At 42.7% G+C, this 24,281-nt stretch overlaps 2 protein-coding genes across 2 annotated transcripts in view; one reads left to right on the forward strand and one right to left on the reverse strand.

Moving 5' to 3' along the window:
- LOC121543602 (semaphorin-3C-like) overlaps positions 1 to 12,272 on the forward strand; it is a 55,836-nt gene extending 43,564 nt beyond the window's left edge. Inside the window, exons 12-18 of the mRNA XM_041853613.2 lie at positions 1,082 to 1,304; positions 2,773 to 2,861; positions 3,521 to 3,562; positions 3,788 to 3,945; positions 5,302 to 5,369; positions 6,200 to 6,330; positions 9,626 to 12,272. Of these exons, the coding sequence (XP_041709547.1) occupies positions 1,082 to 1,304; positions 2,773 to 2,861; positions 3,521 to 3,562; positions 3,788 to 3,945; positions 5,302 to 5,369; positions 6,200 to 6,330; positions 9,626 to 10,057 (1,143 nt within the window). The 3' untranslated portion in view covers positions 10,058 to 12,272. The remainder of the gene's footprint in view (positions 1 to 1,081; positions 1,305 to 2,772; positions 2,862 to 3,520; positions 3,563 to 3,787; positions 3,946 to 5,301; positions 5,370 to 6,199; positions 6,331 to 9,625) is intronic.
- Positions 12,273 to 13,708: 1,436 nt separating this feature from the next.
- LOC121542504 (platelet glycoprotein 4-like) lies at positions 13,709 to 20,803 on the reverse strand. Its single transcript, XM_041851897.2, has 12 exons — positions 20,597 to 20,803; positions 20,075 to 20,235; positions 19,585 to 19,732; positions 17,534 to 17,680; positions 17,222 to 17,313; positions 16,279 to 16,328; positions 15,995 to 16,064; positions 15,427 to 15,611; positions 14,979 to 15,097; positions 14,524 to 14,597; positions 14,372 to 14,426; positions 13,709 to 14,221 (listed from the first exon to the last, which is right to left on the reverse strand). Exons 1-12 carry the CDS (start codon positions 20,717 to 20,719, stop codon positions 14,051 to 14,053), a joined length of 1,395 nt encoding a protein of 464 aa, XP_041707831.1. The 5' UTR covers positions 20,720 to 20,803; the 3' UTR covers positions 13,709 to 14,050.
- Positions 20,804 to 24,281: the final 3,478 nt, after the last annotated feature.

Below are 24,281 nucleotides of genomic sequence, written 5' to 3' on the forward strand. Positions count from 1 at the left end.
CTTCTCCGGACAAGCTTTTTTTCCGGATGCCCCAAACAATCGGAAAGGGGATTCATCAGAGAAAATGACTTTACCCCAGTCCTCAGCAGTCCAATCCCTGTACCTTTTGCAGAATATCAGTCTGTCCCTGATGTTTTTCCTGGAGAGAAGTGGCTTCCTCGCTGCCCTTCTTGACACCAGGCCATCCTCCAAAAGTCTTCGCCTCACTGTGTGTGCAGATGCACTCACACCTGCCTGCTGCCATTCCTGAGCAAGCTCTGCACTGGTGGTGCCCCGATCCCGCAGCTGAATTAACTTTAGGAGACGGTCCTGGCGCTTGCTGGACTTTCTTGGGCGCCCTGAAGCCTTTTTCACAACAATTGAACCTCTCTCCTTGAAGTTCTTGATGATCCGATAAATGGTTGATTTAGGTGTAATCTTACTAGCAGCAATATCCTTGCCTATGAAGCCCTTTTTGTGCAAAGCAATGATGATGGCACGTGTTTCCTTGCAGGTAACCATGGTTAACAGAGGAAGAACAATGATTTCAAGCACCACCCTCCTTTTAAAGCTTCCAGTCTGTTATTCTAACTCAATCAGCATGACAGAGTGATCTCCAGCCTTGTCCTCGTCAACACTCTCACCTGTGTTAACGAGAGAATCACTGACATGATGTCAGCTGGTCCTTTTGTGGCAGGGCTGAAATGCAGTGGAAATGTTTTTGGGCGATTAAGTTCATTTTCATGGCAAAGAGGGACTTTGCAATTAATTGCAATTCATCTGATCACTCTTCATAACATTCTGGAGTATATGCAAATTGCCATCATAAAAACTGAGGCAGTAGACTTTGTGAAAATTAATATTTGTGTCATTCTCAAAACTTTTGACCACGACTATCAGTGTCTATCAGTGGAGGAAACGAGGTTAGAGAAACATTATGCAATGAGGATGAGGACAGTGTCAGCAGAGTTCAGGGTCAGGGGTAGGCTTTTCCTTTATGTACCTTTGTCACAGAGCTGAGTGGTAGGGATTTATTCACCTTTATAACAAATCTCTCTCTCTCCTTCTCTCCGTCCCCCTTTGCCTCCCTCGCTCCCTCCAGTGTCCAGGCGGAGCCTTCACCCCTTACATTCAGAGCACCAAGGAGTTCCCTGACGACGTGGTGTCGTTTGTCAGGAACCACCCGGTCATGTTCAATCCTATCTACCCCGTGGGCAGGAGGCCCCTGGTGGTCAGAACGCATGCTGACTACAAGTACACCTCCATCGCTGTGGACCAGGTGACCGCCGCAGACGGGCACTACCAGGTCCTCTTCCTGGGCACAGGTTTGTACTCAACAATACATCTTTATTGTTCCATTAGAGACAACTAGCACCCAGTCCCACCACACAACATACACACACCACAGGCTGGGAGCAGCACAGGGTCAAGCCTATACGTTGCCTACATCAGCACCTAACTAGCTGTTCAGGATGCCTGTTCAGGATCTCTCCTTCAGACTAACATTCTCATATTCCTCGTCTCGCCACTTGTGTTCAACAATCATCAGAGATACGCTTTAAAGAGCTCTGACTAATGCGGTGGGTTACATGAGTGGGATGCTAAGTATACAGCGTGACATCGTCAATGATAGAGCATCCATGTGCGCTACAGTTGCTAATAGACCTCCAGCCCCCAACATGACAGCCTAAACAGCCTGTTCTCTCTGTCACCAGGGGGTGGCGTTACCACAATGCCCTCATTATACATAAACCACTTAATTCCATTATATTCTATATTGTAATGATCCATCTCTGCTCTCTCGTGCCATAACGCCGGCGTTTCATAAGCAAATGATTATATAGGGGATATGAACTCTGGTCGTGCTGGGATACAAGATAAGTTGTCTGTCTCACTCTTCAGTGAATAGAACAATAGACTACGCTGTAACGAGCTGCAACAGAGACAAATAGACGTCCAGGAGGGAGATGCAGCCCACTGGGTAGAGGTAGAAGAGGAATAGTGCAGGTCTGAACAACACAGAGGGGAGTGTGGAGCTGGCTGTACGTCCTGCATCCCAGGGAGCCTCTCTCCTTTCTCTCACTCACAGCTGTTTGTTTATCAGCCTCCCAGTCCTCCAGGATTCCTGAAGACATGCCAGCTATATCAGACTGCAGGGCGGAGAGGCAGGGTCTTTGTTTGGATGTGGAGAGTTTTTTTTATCAGGGATTTCCAGGAGATCTTGCTGTAACTCTCCTCTCTCCTCCCTCTGCTCGCTAGCTAACTCCTGGACAAACAGAGTTCCTCCCCTTTCCATGGCCTCTGTCTGTTCTCCTCTCTGTGGGTTCTAAAGCTCACACACCCACAACTGACTTTACTGTGGATGCCGGTCACAGCAGTCGTGTTTCATTCAAACCCAAATATGTGCGAGGAGAATAAAGAGCCAGAGCTGTGTTCATTTACTTTTTCATTCTAATTTCACTAGCCACTCTAATTTGGGTCTGTGGTGAGGTTGGTGTGTTTAGTGTGTGTAGGGGTCAGTGCCTGTGAACTGGTTGTCTAATGACTGTCTCCATTCTCTGACATGTATATGGAACTGATAGATGCACACACATACTAAATTACATGTTAATGTTTTAAAATTTATGTAAATTGTAAAGTATTTTGTCTGTAATGTCTTTTTCGTTATGTGTCAAACCCCAGTAAGACTAGCTGTCAACATTGGCGTCGGCTAATGGGGATCCTAGTAAATCAAATCAAAATCTGTGTGTGTGTGTGTGTGTGTGTGTGTGTGTGTGACCCGTGTCCCCTCAGACAAAGGGACAGTGCAAAAGGTCATCGCTCTCCCCACAAACCGCTCCCTGGACCAGGATCTGATACTAGAGGAGCTGGAAGTGTTTAAGGTTTGAATTCTCTCTCTCTCTCTCTCTCAAACACAGACAGACATCAAAGGCAGACAGACTAGGGGCTCTTGGCTTCTTCACAAAGGGTTGCAGACTGTACTCCTAAGGAAGGGGCATTCAGGAGAGTGATGACCCGGGCACTAGACCACCACACAAGACTAATGGGAAGCATATGGACATTAGAGGGCGATGCCAGTCACCCATACCAACCCTCACACGCGCTGTTTTATCTTAGCCTGATAAACAAAGCAAGTCCTCCGTGTGATCAAGGCCCAACCAAGCTTTAATCTCGCTCTGCACCTGGACTACATCGGTCTCCCAGTCTCCCACTAGTGTGGTTTGATGTGTCATAGAGATCTCGCATAGTGTTCCTACTAGTGCTGCACAGTGGAAGGTTGTGTGGTATTCAATAGGATGTTAGATGACCTGAGTGTGAGATGTGAGAGTGTTGATAAAAAGATCCCTCCACAGAATGTAAAGGACCAAAAAGGAATTGCCTAAGATTTACGGTGTGCAACAAGACTAGCTCAAACACACCTACAGTCTTATGTAATATGATAAGATAAGAACACTATATAGTCCATTACATTTATGACATAGGGTCACAGCATTTGTTACATAAGATTGTTGACATTTTGGCATGTTTCTCTCTTTTCCAGAACCAAGCTCCAGTGACAAACTTGAGAATATCTTCCAAAAAAGTAAATATATGCTAGCAGTGCTTAATGCATATCAATATTGTTTCAAAATGCTTCATTTAGCTCATTGCTATTGCCTAGTGCAACAGTTTATTTTCTGCATTAAAATTGTGACTCAGCTGGAAAGCCAACTAATAAGCCATAATTGTCCGTGAGCTTAACTTAAGTCACTCGTCCACTTATTAAAACAAACAGTGTGGTTGACATTTGAACTGTTTTGCCTTGCAGCAACAGCTGTACGTAAGCTCCGAGCATGGCATGTCCCAAGTGTCTCTGCACCGTTGCCATGCCTATGGCTCAGCCTGCGCCGACTGCTGCCTGGCCAGAGACCCCTACTGTGCTTGGGACGGCCTGAGCTGCTCCCGCTTCTACCCCACCGGCAAGAGGTACGGTACTACAGTCCCTGGTTTGGGTCAACAGTACAATACTAGCTGTGAGAAAGGAGCACTTTAAAGCAAACCGAGTGGCAATATTAACATTTTACAGTGTTATTCCATTCTATGGTGCAGTGCAGTCTTCTTTTAACCATAAAACATTGGTGCTGAGGACCCAGGTTGTTAAGGGGTCCTTAACACTTCACATAGTTTAGGTGTTTTTCATGGGGAATTAGTGGGGAATAAGTACAAGTAAATATACAGCTCTTAGTTGTTTGGTTTTCCCCAAAATACCAAAGGTTTTGAGCTAAAGATATGCATACTGAATGCACGTCCTAGCCTGTTACTGTAATTACATAGCTAGGTTATTCCACTGGTATAAGGCAATGTATTAGGCTGGTTATACAATGTATCTGCAGGTTGTAATGATATTATACACTGAGTATAGAAAACATGCTCTTTCCATGACAGACTGACAAGGTGAATCCAGGTAAAAGCTATGATCCCTTATTGATGTCACTTGTTAAATCCACTTCAATCAGTGTAGATGAGAGGGAGGAAATGGGTTAAAGAAGGATTTTTATGCCTTGAGACAATTGAGATATGGATTGTGTATGTGTGCCATTCGGTGGGTGAATGGACAAGACAAAAGATGTAAGTGCCTTTGAACGGTGTATGGTAGTATGTGCCAGGCGCACCGCTTTGTGTCAAGAGCTGCAACACAGCTGGGGTTTTCACGCTCAACAGTTTCCTGTGTGCATAAATAATGGTCCACCACCCAAAGGACATCCCAAATGACTGTGTATACACCATGTATTCTTGAATTGATCCAACCATAGCCATAACACAGCCGTAGCACAGTGAGTGATAACTTTCTACTTTGAACTGTCCCTTCCTCTGGTTTCCCTTCTCGCCGGCTGCTCAGCTGCCATTACAGTCAACCGCAGTTCAAGTTTAGCTTGGTTAGGGAACAGAGGCTCTGCCCCCTTACTCCTCAGAAAATCTGCTGGAAATGTGCCTGCTGTTGAAGCTCTCTCTCCCTGTAGATGTTGGATGGGAGACGACTGAACCATACAGTGGAATAATACTGTCAAATGTTCCTCACACCGCTGTGTCTGGCTCAAAGTGGTCCTTCCTAACTGTTGATATTATGGGATTTTAGAGATTTTCATAATGGGCTGGAGGGTTGGAATAACAGGGTTTCAAAGCTACTGGGCTTTGTGAAATGTATGTATTCTCCAACTAGTTTATGTAGGCAATGAAACTAGATATACAATATATTTGGCAGGATTCAACGGTTAACCCACTATATAGGGTACTCTATTGTGGCATTGGAAATATTTATGGATGGTTATGGTTTCTATACAGAAGGAGCAGAAGACAGGACATCATCCATGGCAACCCACTGACTCAGTGCAGAGGATTCAACCTGAAAGGTATGACAACATCCAGCCAACGTGCACCAAATGTCTGAGAAGCCCACAGCTCTGTTGAATTGGCCAACAGAGGGCATTGGTGTGCTGACTCATTTGCTAGTCTATACCAGCTGTACTCATTTTACTCTAAAAGGGTCTAACATAGATTCTGTTGGTTTATGGGTCATTTGAGTTCAGGCCCTCTCATGGTTCAGCAGCCGGTGCATAGTGTTTTACTGTATAGTCCCTGTGTGTGTGTGTGTGTGTGTGTGTGTGTGTGTGTGTGTGTGTGAACAGACTGTACAGAGATGATTCACACAGTCAGCTGTCGGCAAGCGGTCTAACAAGGGGAGGAGCTACGGTCCCCAGAGTGCTACATTCCAGTATAAGTCTGTGTAAATGAACATGTGTCATGGGACTAAACCATATGGTCATTGGTGCTAATTAGTGTATACCCTGTCATCCATCAGGCATGGGGATGAGCTCATTGGCTGGAACATAAACATCAGATGACAATGCTGACAGTTAAAGACCAAGCTTGTTCTACTATACAGATATGAAGTGCATCTCAGTCGAAATACAATCTGACAAACAAGCATGGTTGGGGGATAATCTTAACTTGAGTGAAATGTTCACTTAGACATACATTGAAGTCAATGGGAGACTAAGTGAAAAGTTAAGTTAGGATTCTCCTCCTAGTGACTGGGAGGGTTTGGTTGTACTGCAGGTGTCCCTAACCCTCAGGTCAACTTTTGACCCTGACTGTTGAAAGTCTTGGGACGTACATCATCCAGCTGTGTGGTTTATGTCTGTCAGTGAATTGATGTGTGTGTGAACCGCCCTTGTTTCAGCATACAGGAACGCGGTGGAGATGACCCAATATGGGGTGAAGAACAACACCACCTTCCTAGAGTGTCTTCCTAAGTCCCCCCAGGCCTCCGTCCGCTGGCTCATCCACAGAGACAATGACAGGAGGAAAGAGGTCAGACAACTTCCAGAGTCAAAGTTAATTGAGAAGCTGGGTTGAACCATATAAATTGAATGATTCATTCTATGTGTTGAACATCAGAGCTGGCTCAATTGGTTCAATTCCGAGGCATTATTTTTCCTGTGTCAGTAACACACGGGACAGACTGAGTCCAAAGGCTGTTGGTGGTCTATTACGATATCAAATACGTCATCACAATCAAATTATTGTGTCGAATGCCTTGATCTGGATCTACACTACCAGTCAAAAGTTTGGACACACCTACTCATTCAACGGTTTTATTTTTTATAATTTTTTACATTGTAGATGTATGAAATAACACACATGGAATCATGTAGTAAACAGAAAAATGTTAAACAAATCAAAATATATTTAATATTTCAGATTCTTCAAATAGCCACCCTTTGCCTTGATGAAAGCTTGGCACACTCTTGGCATTCTCTCAACCAGCTTCATGAGGTAGTCACCTGGAATGTATTTCAATTGCACTGTCGGAGCTAGAAGCACAAGTATTTCGCTACACCCGCAATAACATCTGCTAAAATTTGATTTGATTTGAATTAACAGGTGTGCCTTAAGTTAATTTGTGGAATTTCTTTCCTTCTTAATGTGTTTGAGCCAATCAGTTGTGTTGTGACATGGTAGGGGGGGTATACAGAAGATAGCCCTATTTGGTAAAAGACCAAGTCCATATTATGGCAAGAACATCTCAAATAAGCAAAGAGAAACGACAGTCCATCATTACTTTAAGACATGAAGGTCAGTCAATCCAGAACATTTCAAGAACTTTCAAGAAGTTTCTACAAGTACAGTTGCCAAAACCATCAAGCGCTATGATGAAACTGGCTCTCATGAGGACCGCCACAGGAATGGAAGACCCAGAGTTACCTCTGCTGCAGAGGATAAGTTCATTAGAGTTACCAGCCTCAGAAATTGCAGCCCAAATAAATGCTTCACAGAGTTGAAGTAACAGACACTTCTCAACATCAACTGTTCAGAGGAGACTGTGTGAATCAGGCCTTCATGGTCGAATTGCTGCAAAGAAACCACTACTAAAGAGACTTCCTTGGGCCAAGAAACACGAGCAATAGACATTAGACCAGTAGAAATGTGTCCGCTGTTTCTTTGTGAGATGCGGTGTGGGTGAACGGATGATCTCCGCATGTGTAGTTCCCACCATAAAGCATGAAGGAGGAGGTGTTATGGTGTGGGGGTGCTTTGCTGGTGACACTGTCTGTGATTTATTTAGAATTCAAGGCAAACTTAACCAGCATGGCTACCACAGCATTTTGCAGCAATACGCCATCCCATCTGGTTTGGGCTTAGTGGGACCATCATTTATTTTTCAACAGGACAATGATCCAGGCTGTGTAAGGGCTATTTTACTAAGAAGGAGAGTGATGGAGTGCTGCATCAGATGACCTGGCCTCCACAATCCCCCATCCTCAACCCAATTGAGATGGTTTGGGATGAGTCGGACCGCAGAGTGAAGGAAAAGCAGCCAACAAGAGCTCAGCATATGTGGGAACTCCTTCAAGACTGTTGGAAAAGCATTCCAGGTGAAGCTGATTAAGAGAATGTCTTCACTATTATTCTAGAATGTAGAAAATAGTAAAAATTAAGAAAAACCCTGGAATGAGTAGGTGCCCTTGAGCAAGGCACTTAACCCTAATTGCTCCTGTAAGTCGCTCTGGATAAGAGCATCTGCTAAATGACTAAAATGTAAATGTGTGTCAACTTTTGACTGGTACTGTATATCAAGGCATTCAAAACAATCATTTGACTGTGATGACGTGTTTGAAATAGCATCAGACCACTAACATGTCACGCCTCGGGGATGACATTGCAAAGTGTTTTATTGGCGGTGTAACAAGATAATGAGTAGTGATATACTGTAGATCAGATATGATATGGGACCTAATTAATGAGTCCATTCTCAACAGGGGAAACATTTCACAAATAACTGACACCATCTAAAACTGTTACTGTTCCCAATCAGGCCATAAGAAATGATATGGGGCTGCGCAAAGAGAGCACCTGCTCTTTGATAAAGATTCACATATTTTACAGATTTGACTGTTGTTTGTAGCTCATGCATAATATTTATATCAGAGATTCTATGAGAATGAGTATTCCAGGTGAACTGTTTAAAGACGTCCTCCAGCTATTTTTGACCTTTTACTATTAAAAAGCGATATCCCCAGTATACATACAGTAAAGGACACATTAAAGGGTAAAAAAATAATTGACCGACCGGCTCGATTCGGTCTTATGTAGCAAAATTTGAAATTGTGTTTTTTACATTGGATAAAACACTACAGTTGAGGAACAATGGGAAAGTAATTCTGCTTTGAAAGTTGATAAACTTGTAACCTCACTTTTGAGAAAATGGCCCTTGAATGTTTTGGTATCTACTGGAGAGCTCTTCTTTGTCTACACCCATTCAGCATCGTTCACTCCCTTTTAAGCTTTAGCCCCATCCATCTCTTTAAGGATTCACATGTGAGGCTATGTACTAAACAACCAAGATTTCAAGACTAAAGGCTGGTTTATACTACGGGTGTGTTCGTAAATTTAATCTGGAGTGCCAGAGTGTGCTCTGGGTGTTCGCAAACTCAGAGCGTTGTCAGATTGGCCGTTTTGTAAATTCAGAGCGTTTCGCTCTTGGAGCGCACACTGGACACTCTGGCCGAAAAGTAGGGTTGATCCGAGCATTCTGACCTAACAACAGCAGTCAAGCACCCAAGCTAACTGGCTAACGTTGGCTAGCTTGCTAGCTACTTCCAGACACAAATGAGAGAACAGCTCACTCTGACCATTTTACTCACCCTAGCAGAGCTAGTTAGGCTGTCTTTATGTTATCCGGAGTGTTGGTGACTGCAACTGTGCTGCTGACAACAATTTAATTATGCTTTTTTTGCCAACATTTACTGACACCGGCCATATTCAACGGGTGTTGAGCATTCATAAATGTGTCAGTTATTCTGCGCTCTGGCACACTCAGACGAGAGTGCTCTGAAATCAGAGTAGATAGCCAGAGCGAATCCACCAGCTACGTCTATAGAATAGAATAGATGTATTTATTTACAGATGGCATACAACTTTGTTATGAAGGCACATGTAAGTTCACATCCAGTAAATCCAGTGTTAAATTAGGTGAAAAGGAGACCACTTTAAGTCGATTTGTTTTGGCTCGATTTACTTGACTATAGATCATGGTGTGGTATAATGTGTTATGATATAGGTAATTTAAGACCATGCTGCTGACACCTCTCTTTCCCCCTTCCAGGTGAAGCTGGGTGACCGTTTGGTCACCACTGACCACGGCCTGCTCATCCGCTCCGTCCAGCTGTCCGACCAGGGCCTGTACTACTGCCTGGCCACGGAGAACACCTTCAAGCGCACCGTGGCCAAGATCCGCCTGCGTGTCCTGAGTGAGGCCATGGTGTCGGTGCTGATGGACAAGCAGCAGTCTCCTTGGGCCTGGGCCAGCACCCTGCACCCCAAGGCCCTGCTCTCAGCCTTCAGCCCTGCAGAGAGCCTGGCCATACAGCAGTACTGTAAGGAGAGGAAGCAGCTTCAGAGCCTGCAGGGGGACCAGCAGCAGGGGCCGAGGGGAGGGCCTCCTCTCCGGGGAGACATGGCCAAGCTCAAGCCCCTGCTAGACCGCAGGAAGAGCCGCAACCGCAGGAACCACCTGGAACTGCCTGATGATTTCTGACTGGGGGAGACAAGGGGTTAACAGGGCTGTGGAGAGGGGGGTATACATGAACACACACACCTGGCCACACACACACACACACACAACCCCCAAGCTCCTGCCCTGCCCAAAGGCAATGGACCTGAACTGCACGCTTCCCCAGCTCCACCTAGGCTACTGCAGGTTTACAAGGAGGAAGTGGGAGTGGGACTCACCCTGCCTGGGGCTGTCTGTATTCTTATATGCATGAGGTACGCTGACCAGATGACTGTGATATACATACACACCTCACATCCTGTCACACTCGCCATTTAGACAGCGGTGTAAGCACTGACCCTGGATCAGGACACATGAAGATGTGTGGATTTAGACATCAGGTTCAGGTGTTGTAGGTTACATACACAGGATGACTTACTGCATTCACTGCTGCTCCCAAAGTTGTATGATAATACTTGCCTCACATATATATTGTAGTCACGCTATACAGTAGGCAATGGTCTGATAGCAGTATTGTAGTGTATTGCAGTATAGACATTTACAATGGTCTAATAGCAGTATTGTAGTATATTGCAGTATAGACATTTACAAAATGGGGAAATGTATCAGGCAGCATGTAATGGCTTAATATGGATGGATGTCTGGTCCAAGGAGAACAAACCTGGAGTTACAGATGGTAAAGATTGTGATTGAGTAGGGAAATCATTGGCATATTAATTTGCATATCCGAGAAGGATGTTTTATAGGGAGCACCCTAGCTGTTTACACTCTGCTCTGCAACTATACATTGAGTCATATTCAGATAATATTCATCTATATGAACACTGTTTACAACTAACATATATTACAGTTTTACATTTGACAAAACGACAGGGCTATCATCAAGATCAAAACAAATCTCTCATCGTATGAACCATTTCTATGTACACATTGTAGCTCTGTCTCTATGGAGAAACTCTATCCCTTCTAACACCAGATAAAATAGCAGCACTGTCTATACAAAGGGCATATTGTCCATACTAAGTGGTCCCAATAAAAATATTCTAGCCTTGGAAATTAAAACATAGTGGCTAGGCCAAAGTACACCTCCAGCTCAGCTGCCACCCATATGGACAGTACCATTACACTAGAACATGTAGCGCTGTGTGAGCAAAGATACTTTGTTGGGAGAGATTCTGCTCAATTTATTACAGGAACACAGGCAAGACCACCCTGCATGTTCACAATCCTTACTCAGTCATTTTATAAACATCACGTTTAATAGGACAAAGGTAATGTAAAATGTTAGGTCACAGCATCCGTCTTCTTTCCTGTATTTATTCACCTTACTTGGAACATTATGATGTCCTTAAATGGTACGGGACATTGACAAGAAGTGTGCCATACAGTACAAGTATCTCTTTCATAGTGTATGATACTGTGTTGTGTTTTCAGCACATAAGCATGTTAATGTATATAAAATCCTTCTAAACTTTGTGGCTATTTGCAATACATCGCTGGATTGGTTTTATACCACTGGAGTATAGCAGTCACAGACATCCTAGCTTTTGTATTCAGGTACAGACATGTATACACACCTGACTTTTGGGTTTGCATTTTCTTGATCCATGATTTGATAAAGAGATATATATATATATATATCATCTCCTTACTGAGTTTTAATTTCACGTACAGCAAGGCAGACATGCATGATCAAAAAGAATCATGATGACCATTTAACTTGAATATCATTTTAATCATTTTGAATAATGCATTAAATTCACAGTTTGTGAGATGGTCAGATTGGCATTCTCTGTTTATATAGTGTGAATATCTCTTTCCTGTTTGTCTCAGAAGTATAGTCTGTGTAGATATAGTCATGGTTGGTACAGAGATTTTCATTCTATGTTTTCATCATTGTAACTTATGTCATTGTGTTTTTGTGGCTCTGTGCTTTTGAATGTGACCCTTGTGTATATAATTACATATTTCATCAAATATTATTGACCGTATCTGCAAATCGTAGAGATATATTTTCGTTTTGACAAAATATTTTTTGAAGGTCTGGCTTTTCCTTAACATAAATCTCTCGACTGATGACTCATTTTAAGTTTTGAGATCAATTCAACCTTTTAACAAATAAGTTGAAGTGTCGTCTTAGTGAATGTCTATGTTCAATGTCATTTCCATGTTATCATGAAACTTGTGTATGTCTATTTATTGATGTAATGACAGCCTGAATAAATGCATTTAAAAACTACTTTGAATTTCATACATTCTGGTTGTAAGTAGTCCTAGATTAATCTGACAGGGGAGTCATCATATTTCACTTCAGATGTGATACACTTTCACCGTCTACAGTCATGCTTAGGAATTACATATTTATTTAATGTATGAAATTCACAGGAGGTTGGTGGCACCTTAATTGGGGAGGACGGGCTTGTGGTAATGGCTGGAGCGGAATATGTGGAATGGTATCAAATGCATCAAACACATGGTTTCCATGTGTTTGATGCCATTCCATTCACTTCATTCCAGCCATTATTATGAGCAATCCTCCCCTCAGCAGCCTCCACTGATGAAATTGCATTATGAATTAAAACAATCACATTACTGTACTATTGGCTAGATATTTGCTGTGTTCATGTGCTAGTCGGAACTAGGAAACGTACATTTCCGTCTTGCTAACTGGTTGACCGCGCACGTGTATAATAACTACAACCAGTTAGCAAGTCGGAAATGTCAGTTTCCTAGTTCCGACTAGCACATGAACGTGGCATTAATACTGAGAATGAGGTCAGGGGTCACTTCTGAGGAATTCTAGGTAGGAAGAAGCTGCCCATGCAAACGGAGTGGATCTGGGAAACGGAAACGGGTAAGGATTCTGGGAAACAGTGTAATGACTCCAAGTGATGGCTGAATATATTTACAATGTGATTTATTATGTACCCACAAGTTTAAATACTTGATAAATTATACTTAGGCCTGGCCTACTTTCCTTCAGAATATTTCAATGAAGATATCAGTAGCTGCTGTTGAAACTAGCATTGAATATTGGTTAGTTTCCGTTTGTAGATTCGTATTCAGCATTTAATATTCATTTTCAAACAGCCACACATCTTAGAACATATGGCTTAGAAAGAAAATGGTCGCCTTACAGAGTGCACTGGTGCAGAGAAGGCGAGAGAGCTGAGGAGTATGAAGGCAAGTAAAGATGTCTCCTTCAATCTCAATGAAACACTTTCCTCTGTTACTGTACTCTCCAGACTAACAGAGGTATCAAAGAGCCCCGGGAACTGGCAGATGGTTATTTAAAACCCCATAAAACTAAGAGAGGGTTCCTGCTGGGCAAAAACAGTGCTTTCTCACTAAACAAACCCAAGTGCCATGCAGAAACCACAGAATAATCATCCGTATGGGGGTGTTTTCACTATCATTTTGATTTAAAGGCCACATGAGGTGAAAGGGAAACAGAATAATTTGGCTTCAAATGTACAATAGAGCGGTTTATTCCAGCAATGAGAGAACCTATGCTGGTTACTTCCCATGGGGATGTGGACCGGTTTTGCTAGACTCATGCCATGTTCATAACCCTAGTTAAGACCCCTTGAGAAGCAGGGTATCATTAAAAAAATAACTTGACTTCCTCCCCGTTCCTGCCACCATTGATATTCATAGCTCAACTTCAGTGTGAGCCAAGATTAAGCTGAATACATTTGAATCAGCATTTATTTATTTTTATTGGAGTCATGAATGTTAGCTACATGAATGTTACAGCAATTTCAACCACTGTATATTCTAGCTTTCAAGATCCCTGACCAAAATCTAGCAGCGAGGTGTGTGCAAATCAAATTACAATTACATGAAAGAACAGTTTATAATAATTTTTACAAAATAATGTACATTCTAACTCACACAATGCCTACAATATATATTTACATTGTAAATAACATTGAAATTAAGAGATATTAAAAGTTACAGTACACTGATATCCGTGTACCCGCGCTGTTCCTCTGTTGTACAGCTGCATTGTCCCTCTCACACAAGCTTGTTGTCGTTTCTGCTTACCAAACAATGGGCCACTATGCAGAGTACAAAGGCAGATAACCCTAAGCCTATCAGTGTGAACTGCACCGTCTCAAGCATGTCAATACGAGATAACAGCTCCTTCTTAAACCTGTCTGCTGTCTCGTCATCCAGGGATGCCGTCTGCAGAAACAGACAGTCATTGAGGTATAGCATGTACAGAAACGAGAGGTTATATACTTAGGAAATACTTTGGGAATATGCAATAACAAAGGCAAGTTAAAGCTTTAGAAGTAAGACCTGGCAGCAGTAAGTACAACTCAAATGACTTACCTCGTTTAGCCAAACTATAGGGAATATGGTGTAATCCTTCACTTTCTTTAACACACTGGAGAATATGTAATGAGAGAGAGATGTTATTGGATGAGTGTCTGTATATACAATAGTAAAGTACGGAAAATAATAGACCAAGACATTAAACCTACGTGATGATCTTGGAGGGGCCATACATCATGTTCACCTGCAGTCTCTTAGCGAACCTCAGACTGAACCCTGTGGTCTGACAGAAACAAACGAACACCAAATCAAATCAGACTCACATTTATTCCCACAGAAATTAGGCCTACTGTACTGTACACGCCAGCAACAGACAATTCCAGCCGCAATTCCAGCATTTAGCCCACACAGCATGTTACAGCAACCCATGGTGGTGTGTGTTTCTGTCTGTGGGTGTATGTAGGTCCCCTGTCAAAATCAAAATAGATGCAAATGCAAAAGGGTGTAGCTTATTAAGAGGCCAGCACATGAATACCATGCGTTCTAAGACTTGCTATTTTTGGGGGGAGCGTTAGCATATTCACAGATGACTGCATAGTTGGGAAGGTCATTTAACATATCCTAGAGGTCAGAGGTTAAAGGTGAATGGATGCAGAGCTCTCACCGGTTCCACATCCAGGAACGTGACGTGATGCTCCTCACTAGGACTAAGGCCCTCCACATCTTCAACCAGGTATGGACTACCATGCAGGAAGTGGGGCAGGGAGATGTAGACTGGTTGTCCTAGTTGAGAATATCAAAGATGGACCTGGTACTGTATACAGTACATGCATACAGTATGTGTAGAACCAACAGTTTCCCTGACCAGGAAAAACTCTGGGACCTGCTTGTAGTCCAATGGAACTGCAGTAAATGCTATGTGCTATTAACCCTAATTGCTCATGTAAGTCTCTCTGGATAAGAGCGTCTGCTAAAATGACTAAAATATAAATGTATTAGACTTCTGTGCCATTCATACAGTGCTAATAGATAATTAGATCCTATTATGATATTTATTCGCTGATGCCCAGCAGTGCAGGAACCAGTTAGTGATTGTTGCCTGTATCCCTTACCGCGAGCGGCGCTGATGTCCAGGACTCCGGCCAATGTGCAGTTCTTAGTGACCACAGAGTCCGTGCAGAAGCACTGGTTGTCTGGGTTGACTGCAGGGGAGGCTAAGGTGAGCGGGGGTAGTTTGAACCGGTACACCTCGATCCCCTTCAGGTTCAGGCTCCTCTCATACTCAGCCGACACAGACCTGAAGACATTGAAGAACAGTGCTGTTAGGAGACAAGGCTCTTTGTTTTTGCCGGGGCCTGACCTCTTGTGGTCATTATTAGAACTACTCTGAGATGCTCGATGCAAATGGCCCCAGATCTGACTAAAGTGTATTTGAATATTAGGCCAAAGGACATAGTGAAGAGTCCCTTCCAGACTTCAAGGGGGATGATAAACAAGTAGTAAATGCTTATTGGCTGTATGATGGCAATGAATAGGATTAAAGCTGATAGAATTTGCCTTACAGATTAGGGCCACTGCAAAACATAATCAGTTATAATTTCCACTTGTCTTCGTAACACCAGTCTACATTAGATCTGAACATTACTATCCACCCCAATATGTAAATGAAGATCACTCCACCTGGTGATGTCAGAGGAGAAGAAGTACAGAGGCTTCTTCTTATCCAGGAAGGGAGAGAATGACGAGCCATCTGGTGAAATATATAAGATAGTCAGAACGGTAAAGAACATCATTTAGAATTTCATATATTAACCATGAGAGTATGAGATGACTTAGTAATGATTCTCAAGTATTCTTAATTGGTTTTAAATGTTTTGGTTACGTGATGATAGAGTAAAATGTAATTCAACAAGACAGTGATGCAATGCAAGTTGTCTGCTGCCTGGCTATTTGGGTGACTGTACCTGTGCCGTTGATCATGTCGCAGTATGTGTCCTTCCAGAAAGACACCTTCCTATTAGAGAGAAATGGGCTCATCAGTAAAGCCATCATTTATTGGGTAATATGACCCAGACACACAACTACCTACAATCAGGGGCGGACTGGGACAATAAATTGGCCCTGGCATTTCAAACACAACGGCCCATTTATTTTCCTTGAGGCCCCCATACCAACAAAATGTTTTTCTTTGAGGCCCCCATTATTAGTCAGATAATTATTTTGGGCAAGAAAAACTAGTTAGACAGGCCCACTAGGCTAAAAATTGACCAGCCCATCTGGCATTTGCCCAAAATACCAAATGGCCAGTCCACACCTGCCTACAATCACCAAAGACCTGTGGCTTTACATGGTTTGCCGGGAGAGTTCTACAGATGATGCTGCATGACATAATGTCATTAGACTGAATTGACAATATTGGCAATTCCACAGTAACAGACTCAGATTTTACACTTTAAAATGTAGGCCAAACAAAAAACATTGATTTAAAAGTTTAACAAACCATGCAACTCTATGCACAAGGACTACTTTGAACAATGTATACAGAAAATGTCACAAAAACACATTTACTAGAAGAACTGTGCAGATGCACATTTTGGTAACAGAATTACGGTAAAATGTGGCCACTTTTTCCAAAAAATATGTTATATATCAAAGATGTCTGCAGAAAGAATGGGGTGTCAGCTATGACATGACACCTGGAGTTTATTTATTTTTTATTTGGGTTATTGAAATTACAGTAGATTAAGTGGATTTACATCCGGTTACGGAATAACGGTAAGATAATTACATCATGGGCCCCTGTTATGATATGGGGGGGAGGTTAGTAAGTACTCATTGCTCAATTTTCGATTCCACCCTCACAACTCTCCATCAACTTTAGTGTGTTGAGGTTCAAGAAAGACTCACTTTTCCCCCTGCCAACTGTCAATGATAGACACTTTAGAGATGTCATCCTTGCCTGTGAAGACCCTGTATGGCCCATCATAGGTACCATTGTACTGAGGAAACAGCACACCACATCATGGAACAGTTAGGTAGCTACAACTCAAAAGGGTTTTACAACAATACATTTGATTAAGTTATTCTCACATTTTCAGTGAATGTCACATAAATAATGTAGATTAGTATTTTGGAATAATGTACATATTCAAATAAATAAAGGATTTGTATTATTCTATATAGGGAAGGTGTATGAAAATGATATGCAGGTGAGCTTACAGGAAAAAAGAGGCCCAGTGTCCCTTTCAGAATGGGGTCTTTGTAACCCCAGAGTATTTCCCTCACTGTGCGTCGCTGGAACAGTGAGACATTGTTTAACTTTATTGCAGCTTCCAGTAACAATGGAGGAAACAACTTGTACCCACCCTGAAAGGAAGGAGAAGAAAAATGAAGTTGTATTTTCATTGTTCAAAACGAGTACATTACACAATGTCAGTACACGTGCATATTACTGCTTCCCCAGCTCATACAGATAGAGGATTACAACAACAACGTTTTATGACTGATATGGTGACATATGAGAGAGGGCTGTGTCCTACAAATTGCTGTATTATTGCCTCTAGCATTATAGAGCATTGAACATATAGGATACAAAAGTCCCAATCTGGTACAGTGAGGGAAAAAAGTATTTGATCCCCTGCTGATTTTGTACGTTTGCCCATTGACAAATAAATAATCAGTCTATAAATTTAATGGTAGGTTTATTTGAAAAGTGAGAGACAGAATAACAACAAAAAAATCCAAAAAAACGCATGTCAGAAATGTTATAAATTGATTTCCATTTTAATGAGGGAAATAAGTATTTGACCCCTCTGCAAAACATGACTTAGTACTTGGTGACAAAACCCTTGTTGGCAATCACAGAGGTCAGACGTTTCTTGTAGTTGGCCACCAGGTTTGCACACATCTCAGGAGGGATTTTGTCCCACTCCTCTTTGGTTCTCACCCAAGATTTGACGGTACATGGCCCTGTCCATCATCTCTTTGATGCGGTGAAGTTGTCCTGTCCCCTTAGCAGAAAAACACCCCCAAAGCATAATGTTACCACCTCCATGTTTGACGGTGGGGATGGTGTTCTTGGGGTCATAGGCAGCATTCCTCCTCCTCCAAACACGGCGAGTTGAGTTGATGCCAAAGAGCTCGATTTTGGTCTCATCTGACCACAACACTTTCACCCAGTTCTCCTCTGAATCATTCAGATGTTCATTAGCAAACTTCAGACGGGCATGTATATGTGCTTTCTTGAGCAGGGGGACCTTGCGGGCGCTGCAGGATTTCAGTCCTTCACAGCGTAGTGTGTTACCAATTGTTTTCTTGGTGACTATGGTCCAAGCTGCCTTGAGATCATTGACAAGATCCTCCCGTGTAGTTCTGGGCTGATTCCTCACCGTTTTCATGATCATTGCAACTCCACGAGGTGAGATCTTGCATGGAGCCCCAGGCCGAGGGAGATTGACAGTTATTTTATGTTTCTTCCATTTGCGAATAATCGCACCAACTGTTGTCACCTTCTCACCAAGCTGCTTGGCAATGGTCTTGTAGCCCATTCCAGCCTTGTGTAGGTCTACAATCTTGTCCCTGGCATTCTTGGAGAGCTCTTTGGTCTTGGCCATGATGGAGAGTTTGGAATCTGATTGATTGATTGCTTCTGTGGACAGGTGTCTTTTATACAGGTAACAAGCTGAGATTAGGAGCACTCCCTTTAAGAGTGTGCTCCTAATCTCAGCTCGTTACCTGTATAAAAGACACCTGGGAGACAGAAATCTTTCTGATTGAGAGGGGATCAAATACTTATTTCCCTCATTAAAATGCAAATCAATTTATAACATTTTTGACATGCGTTTTTCTGGATATTTTTGTTGTTATTCGGTCTCTCACTGTTCAAATAAACCTACCTTTAAAATTATAGACTGATCATTTCTTTGTCAGTGGACAAACGTACAAAATCAGCAGGGGATCAAATACTTTTTTCCCTCACTGTATATACATGTGCACTTCAACCAAACATTCACAATAACAACACTGGAGTGTTGCGAGACCACCACAGCCAGACTCACAACAAAATAAGTAGTGGTTTGTAGAAACAGTAAACGCTTGGGCCCCATAACTGTGCTCATACAATCCAGACAGTCGGCTCCCTTCAACCCCAGCTCCCCTTATTCTCCTTCTTCTCTCCTCCAGACAAAGTAACCCTGACAGAGGTGGAATACACAACATCCACTCAGACAGGTGGAGAGCCATCACATGGTATTGAGGAGTCACCCACTTACAGCCACAGCCAGGTTGAGAGAGGTGACACTGTCCTCCTCAGACCCCACAGACATGGACGGCTCAAAGATGGCCCCCGCAGGGAGCAGGAAGGAGATGGTGTGGTTCTCTGGGTTGGCCGTGATGTTCTCTTTGGGCAGGTACCGCGTCCTGATTGGTAGAGAGAGACACACGGAGGAGTGTCACACATCCTTTCGTCTCCTGCTTTCTCACCCAGTGACTCTCTTGTACATTGTATCAGATTAGATTAGACTCTAGATTAGATGTATTAAAATAGAGGTGTTTTCTCTTCATCTATATTAATTGTAGATATTAAAGAGCAATTTATAATTCAAAGTCAACCAATTATATTTAGAATACAAAGCGGAGATTAACAACACCATAGGTTTTGTTTCTCTATACAGGGTTGAAATCACCTAACAGAGATTATGCACATCGTATATACATCATTTTGTTGATCTTTTAGAGACATTTGAGTGAGCAGAGACCTACTTGTATGTGTAGGGCCCTTTCTCCACCAATTTTGGCTTTGACCCATTCTCCACCACGTCCAGTGGGTTCTGCACGTCAAAGAGCCAGAACTGTCTGTACACAGGTACTTCTGCAGACACCCAGTTGTCCCAGGCTGTGGTCCCAGGCTCGATGACCGACTCCTGCATTCAGACAGACAGACAGAAACACTTTCTATACAGTGCCCTGGTTTTAAGTAAAGCAGCAATCTTTTCACTCATTTATTTAAATTATGTCCAAAGTGGCTGTCAACTTTTTAGATGCATTTGGAAAATATGACCTGGGACCTAGTAACGCAAGAGATTGAACAAATGGAGAAGCTTCCTTCACTTACTATTTCTAATCTACTCTCATGTCCCATTCTTGCTAGCATCAAACCACTTTTTCCTAAATGGACCTTTCAGAAATCCTCTATGCATAGCCTATTTCAATTTTTCTCTTGACCACCTCTCATGCTTTGATTAACCTCCACAATGTTTACACCTCTAGCAAGCTGACACTCACCGTTGTAACAGTCTCACGGATGATATTGTTCCCCACAGGGATAAGGATTATACCTAATATGGCCACCGCAATTCCAGCCGCAATTCCAGCCTTTAGCCCACACAGCTTGTTACAGCAACTCATGGTGGTGTGTGTTTCTGTCTGTTGGTGTATGTAGGTCCCAGCAGCAGCCGTGCCAGTGGAGAGACAGAGAGACTGAGACTGAAGGACAAGTACAGACAGACATAGCTGGTCATAAACCAGGCAGCCCACTGATAGGAGGTATATAATAATGTGACAACTGGGGGTTGAAGGTTGGTGATGATGGCTCCTGGCCCACAGGTATCACTGTACTATATGACAGCTGATTAGAGCTCTGCTTAACTGAGGAGTCTAGAAGGAAGGAGAAGCTCTGAGAGGCACTGTGATTTATGTACCTTTAAATACAGAGCAGGTGTCTTTATATCGTGTTGTGTTAACTGGATATTCTATTCTATTCTAATATTATTTCCTGATGGGGTGAAGATTGCTTTAAACTCTCCCCCTGCTTAGTGGAAGAGATGAGATGGTCACTGTTGGAGGTGTGTCAGAGGAGACAAATTGGGTACTTTTCAGATAATATATCCACAACTATATGTTTTCAAGGGAATTTGCAGAGCTTTATCAATCCCATGCTGATAACGAAGAAGAACATACATTATCTTGATTCTATGATTATGGCAAACCATGCTTATGACAGCCATACATTTGAGTGATATTGGAGTTATCTTCTCCCTCAGTCTGGTCATATGTCAGGTCATACAGTATGTGGGTGATTCTGTGTCACAAATATGCCCCCTGGTGTTACGAATATAGACATACATATTTTGTTGAACAGGTGTATTCATTATTGCAATACCGTACTGACGTCTGTTATTCAGATGTTGTTATCTTAAAGTTCATAGGTTCCTCCTCTTCCCTCCAGGTGACCTTCAGTCCAACATCCATATCTAATGATAATGATAAATTATATCATTACTTTATGAACCACCCTGACCCAGAGGAGGCTGGTGGGAGGACCTATAGGAGGGCAGGCTCATTGTAATGGTTGGATTGGAATTAATGGAACGGATTCAAATGTGGGGTTTCCATATGTTTGATACCGTTCCATATATTCCATTCCAGCCATTACAATGAATCCATCCTCCTATAGTGCCTTCCACCAGCCTCATCTGCCCTCCTGACCTGCCACATCCTGTTGTTCCCCTTTACGGGCAGCAGGTTGTCTAGTGGTTAAGAGCGTTGGGCCAGAAACCGAAAGGCTTCTTGTTTGAATCCCAGAGTTGACTAAGTGAAAAATCTGTTGATTTGCCCTTGAGCAAGGCACTTAACCCTAATTGCTGTGGATAAGAGCGTCCGCTAAATGACACATTTTTATTTAAATGTATTTAATCCACAGGAGGGCATCAAACTCCACCTGAAGAATCACTACAACAGGTTCACAAAGCTGGGCCAAACATGAATAAAGCTTATGTGTGATTCCTTTTTCAATATGCCAAAGCAGCATATGCATTCCACATAATAAACTGCTGTCTGAATGAGGGTGTTCAAGCAAATGTTAATTGTCAATAAAAAATAAATACTGTCAGTAAAATATTGGTTGAAATGACTGGTCTTTCACACATTGAGATACTTCAGGACGACGCCATCACCACAGCAGCCGACCACAGCTATGTGTTATTACCCTACAGTCTGCTTGGCTTCCTCCCCTCCAATTTTTATTCTCATCTTCACAATAAAAGTTCTAAACCCATTTCAATGTTTGTTCCTTGCTTCGCAAACAGGCACATGAGCATGCCTCTCTTCATGTGAAACCTATTGGAATAGTTACAATATATTAGGAATTACATTACAAGATGTATTAAATTAAATCTAGTGAATGCAGTTATATTTAATGACATTGCAAGACTGGGGTCATGACTAACATTACCATTTCAGACTAATGCCACTCCCGTGTGGCTCAGTTGGTCGAGCATGGCGCTTGCAACGCCAGGGTTGTGGGTTTGATTTCCACGGGGGCTCAGTACAAAAATGTATGTACTCACTACTGTAAGTTGCTCTGTATGAGAGTGTCTGGTAAACTATTAAAAGATGCAAGGTTCTCAGTTCAGTCTTGTATGCTTTTCATTTCACATAGGTTGGAAGAGCTGTAAAAGCTTTTATTTTTTGCTGTAAGCTGTACCTCAGTGGCGTAGTGTCTGTTAATGAGAAGATGGTTTAGGAATTGAATTAGTATGCATTAACCCATTGCGCCATGCCATCATATCTAACCATGCAAATGATCAGAGGCTTGAATATAATAATTGCAGGATTTGAAACCATGCCTCACATGTAGGAGACACCTGCATTAGCCCTTGTCCTGTTCTTCTGGCTTCCCCAATACTCCTGTTTATGTTCTCCTTTTCTCAGGGGAGCCAGTGCCCCCATCTACCCCTCCCCTATGGGGTGTCCCTGCCAGTACACCATCCTGGGCAACCCCAGCCCACATACCAGATCCTGAATCCAGCAACATCTCCTCCCATTCCACCGGAATGGACAACACATCGACCTGTGAAGGGGAGACAGACTGAGTGGGGCTTGAACCCACATTGCAAGGAATGTGATCTTCAAGTGCTGGGTGTGAAAACCCCAGCATATACCTCATGAGCCACTCCTGAGATCTGACAAGTGCTCATCCGTGATATTTAACCAGACAAGTCTAAAACACTTAAATACAAAGATCTTGGGAAAAGCTGGAATTCAAACCCATGTTGGAGTTGGCTGGTGGCTTGCAACTCCAGCACTAACCTGTTGAGCTATCGAGGAACTCAGGGGTTCAGAGTTTCAAATGAGTATTCATCCCTATGTTCTCTTCACCTGGATTCTCCACCAGATGGCCACCAGCATGCTCCTAGGCAGTGTAAGTGAGAGGCCACTGAAGGCTCCAGTGTATCAGTAAGTGAAAAAGATCCCGTTCATGGCCAAGTTTCATTTTTTTGATTGATATCCCAACATGTTTTATTTTGAATCTTGCTGAGGACTTCAGCATATTCCGTTGGTTAGTTTACTGCTTGGGGTCGAGTTTTGGTTTGTGAAGATGGCCCCATAATGTAGGAAGTAGGTCATAATGTTCATTCACAGCACCACAACTCAGGAGAGGGACAGTATAGGTAATTAGACTGCTGCCCAGGCGAGAGGTTAGAGGTTACAGGAGCAGCCTAGAGAGAATCCCTGTCCATCAGGTCTCTGCTCCTGTTTCACCATCCTCTCAATGTCCTTGCCCACATCTGGGTCCTCAATGGTAGGAGTGATCTGTGGAGACAAGAGGCTTCCACAGTAGCCTTTTTTATATCTTAAAATCAGCTTAAATTGGATTACATTGTGAGAGAATTTGATATTTTATATGATCCTCAAACTTTTATCCAATTTAGCAGTATGAATTCAATTTATCCAACACCCGGCTCACCAGAAAACTAAATTGGCAGCTGTACAGGAATCTCAGTGAATAATTCCACCTTTGTTGTCCAGAAACAACCATTATTCATTTCTATGCAACCATCCCTCAAAGTGTGCCTGAATGGCTCACGTTTTTCAATGTGATTCAAAGGGCTTGTTGAATTCAACCTAAGTTTAGTTTAGGTGAATGGCTGGTGAAGGGAGTTACATTATGGCTTCCCGTTGACCAGGT

This window comes from Coregonus clupeaformis, chromosome 28, assembly GCF_020615455.1.
Source record: "Coregonus clupeaformis isolate EN_2021a chromosome 28, ASM2061545v1, whole genome shotgun sequence".
Classification (NCBI taxonomy): Eukaryota; Metazoa; Chordata; class Actinopteri; order Salmoniformes; family Salmonidae; genus Coregonus; species Coregonus clupeaformis.

Bases quoted from the DNA above. Each gene is read 5' to 3' on its own strand.
- LOC121542504 (XM_041851897.2), bottom strand. From the start codon at position 20,719: ATGAGTTGCTGTAACAAGCTGTGTGGGCTAAAGGCTGGAATTGCGGCT. The intron at 17,681-19,584 runs GTAAGTGGGTGA...CCTTCCTTTCAG, and splicing joins CTCTCAACCTGGCTGTGGCT to GGTGGGTACAAGTTGTTTCC. The intron at 15,098-15,426 runs GTAAGGGATACA...ATTCTCAACTAG, and splicing joins GGACATCAGCGCCGCTCGCG to GACAACCAGTCTACATCTCC.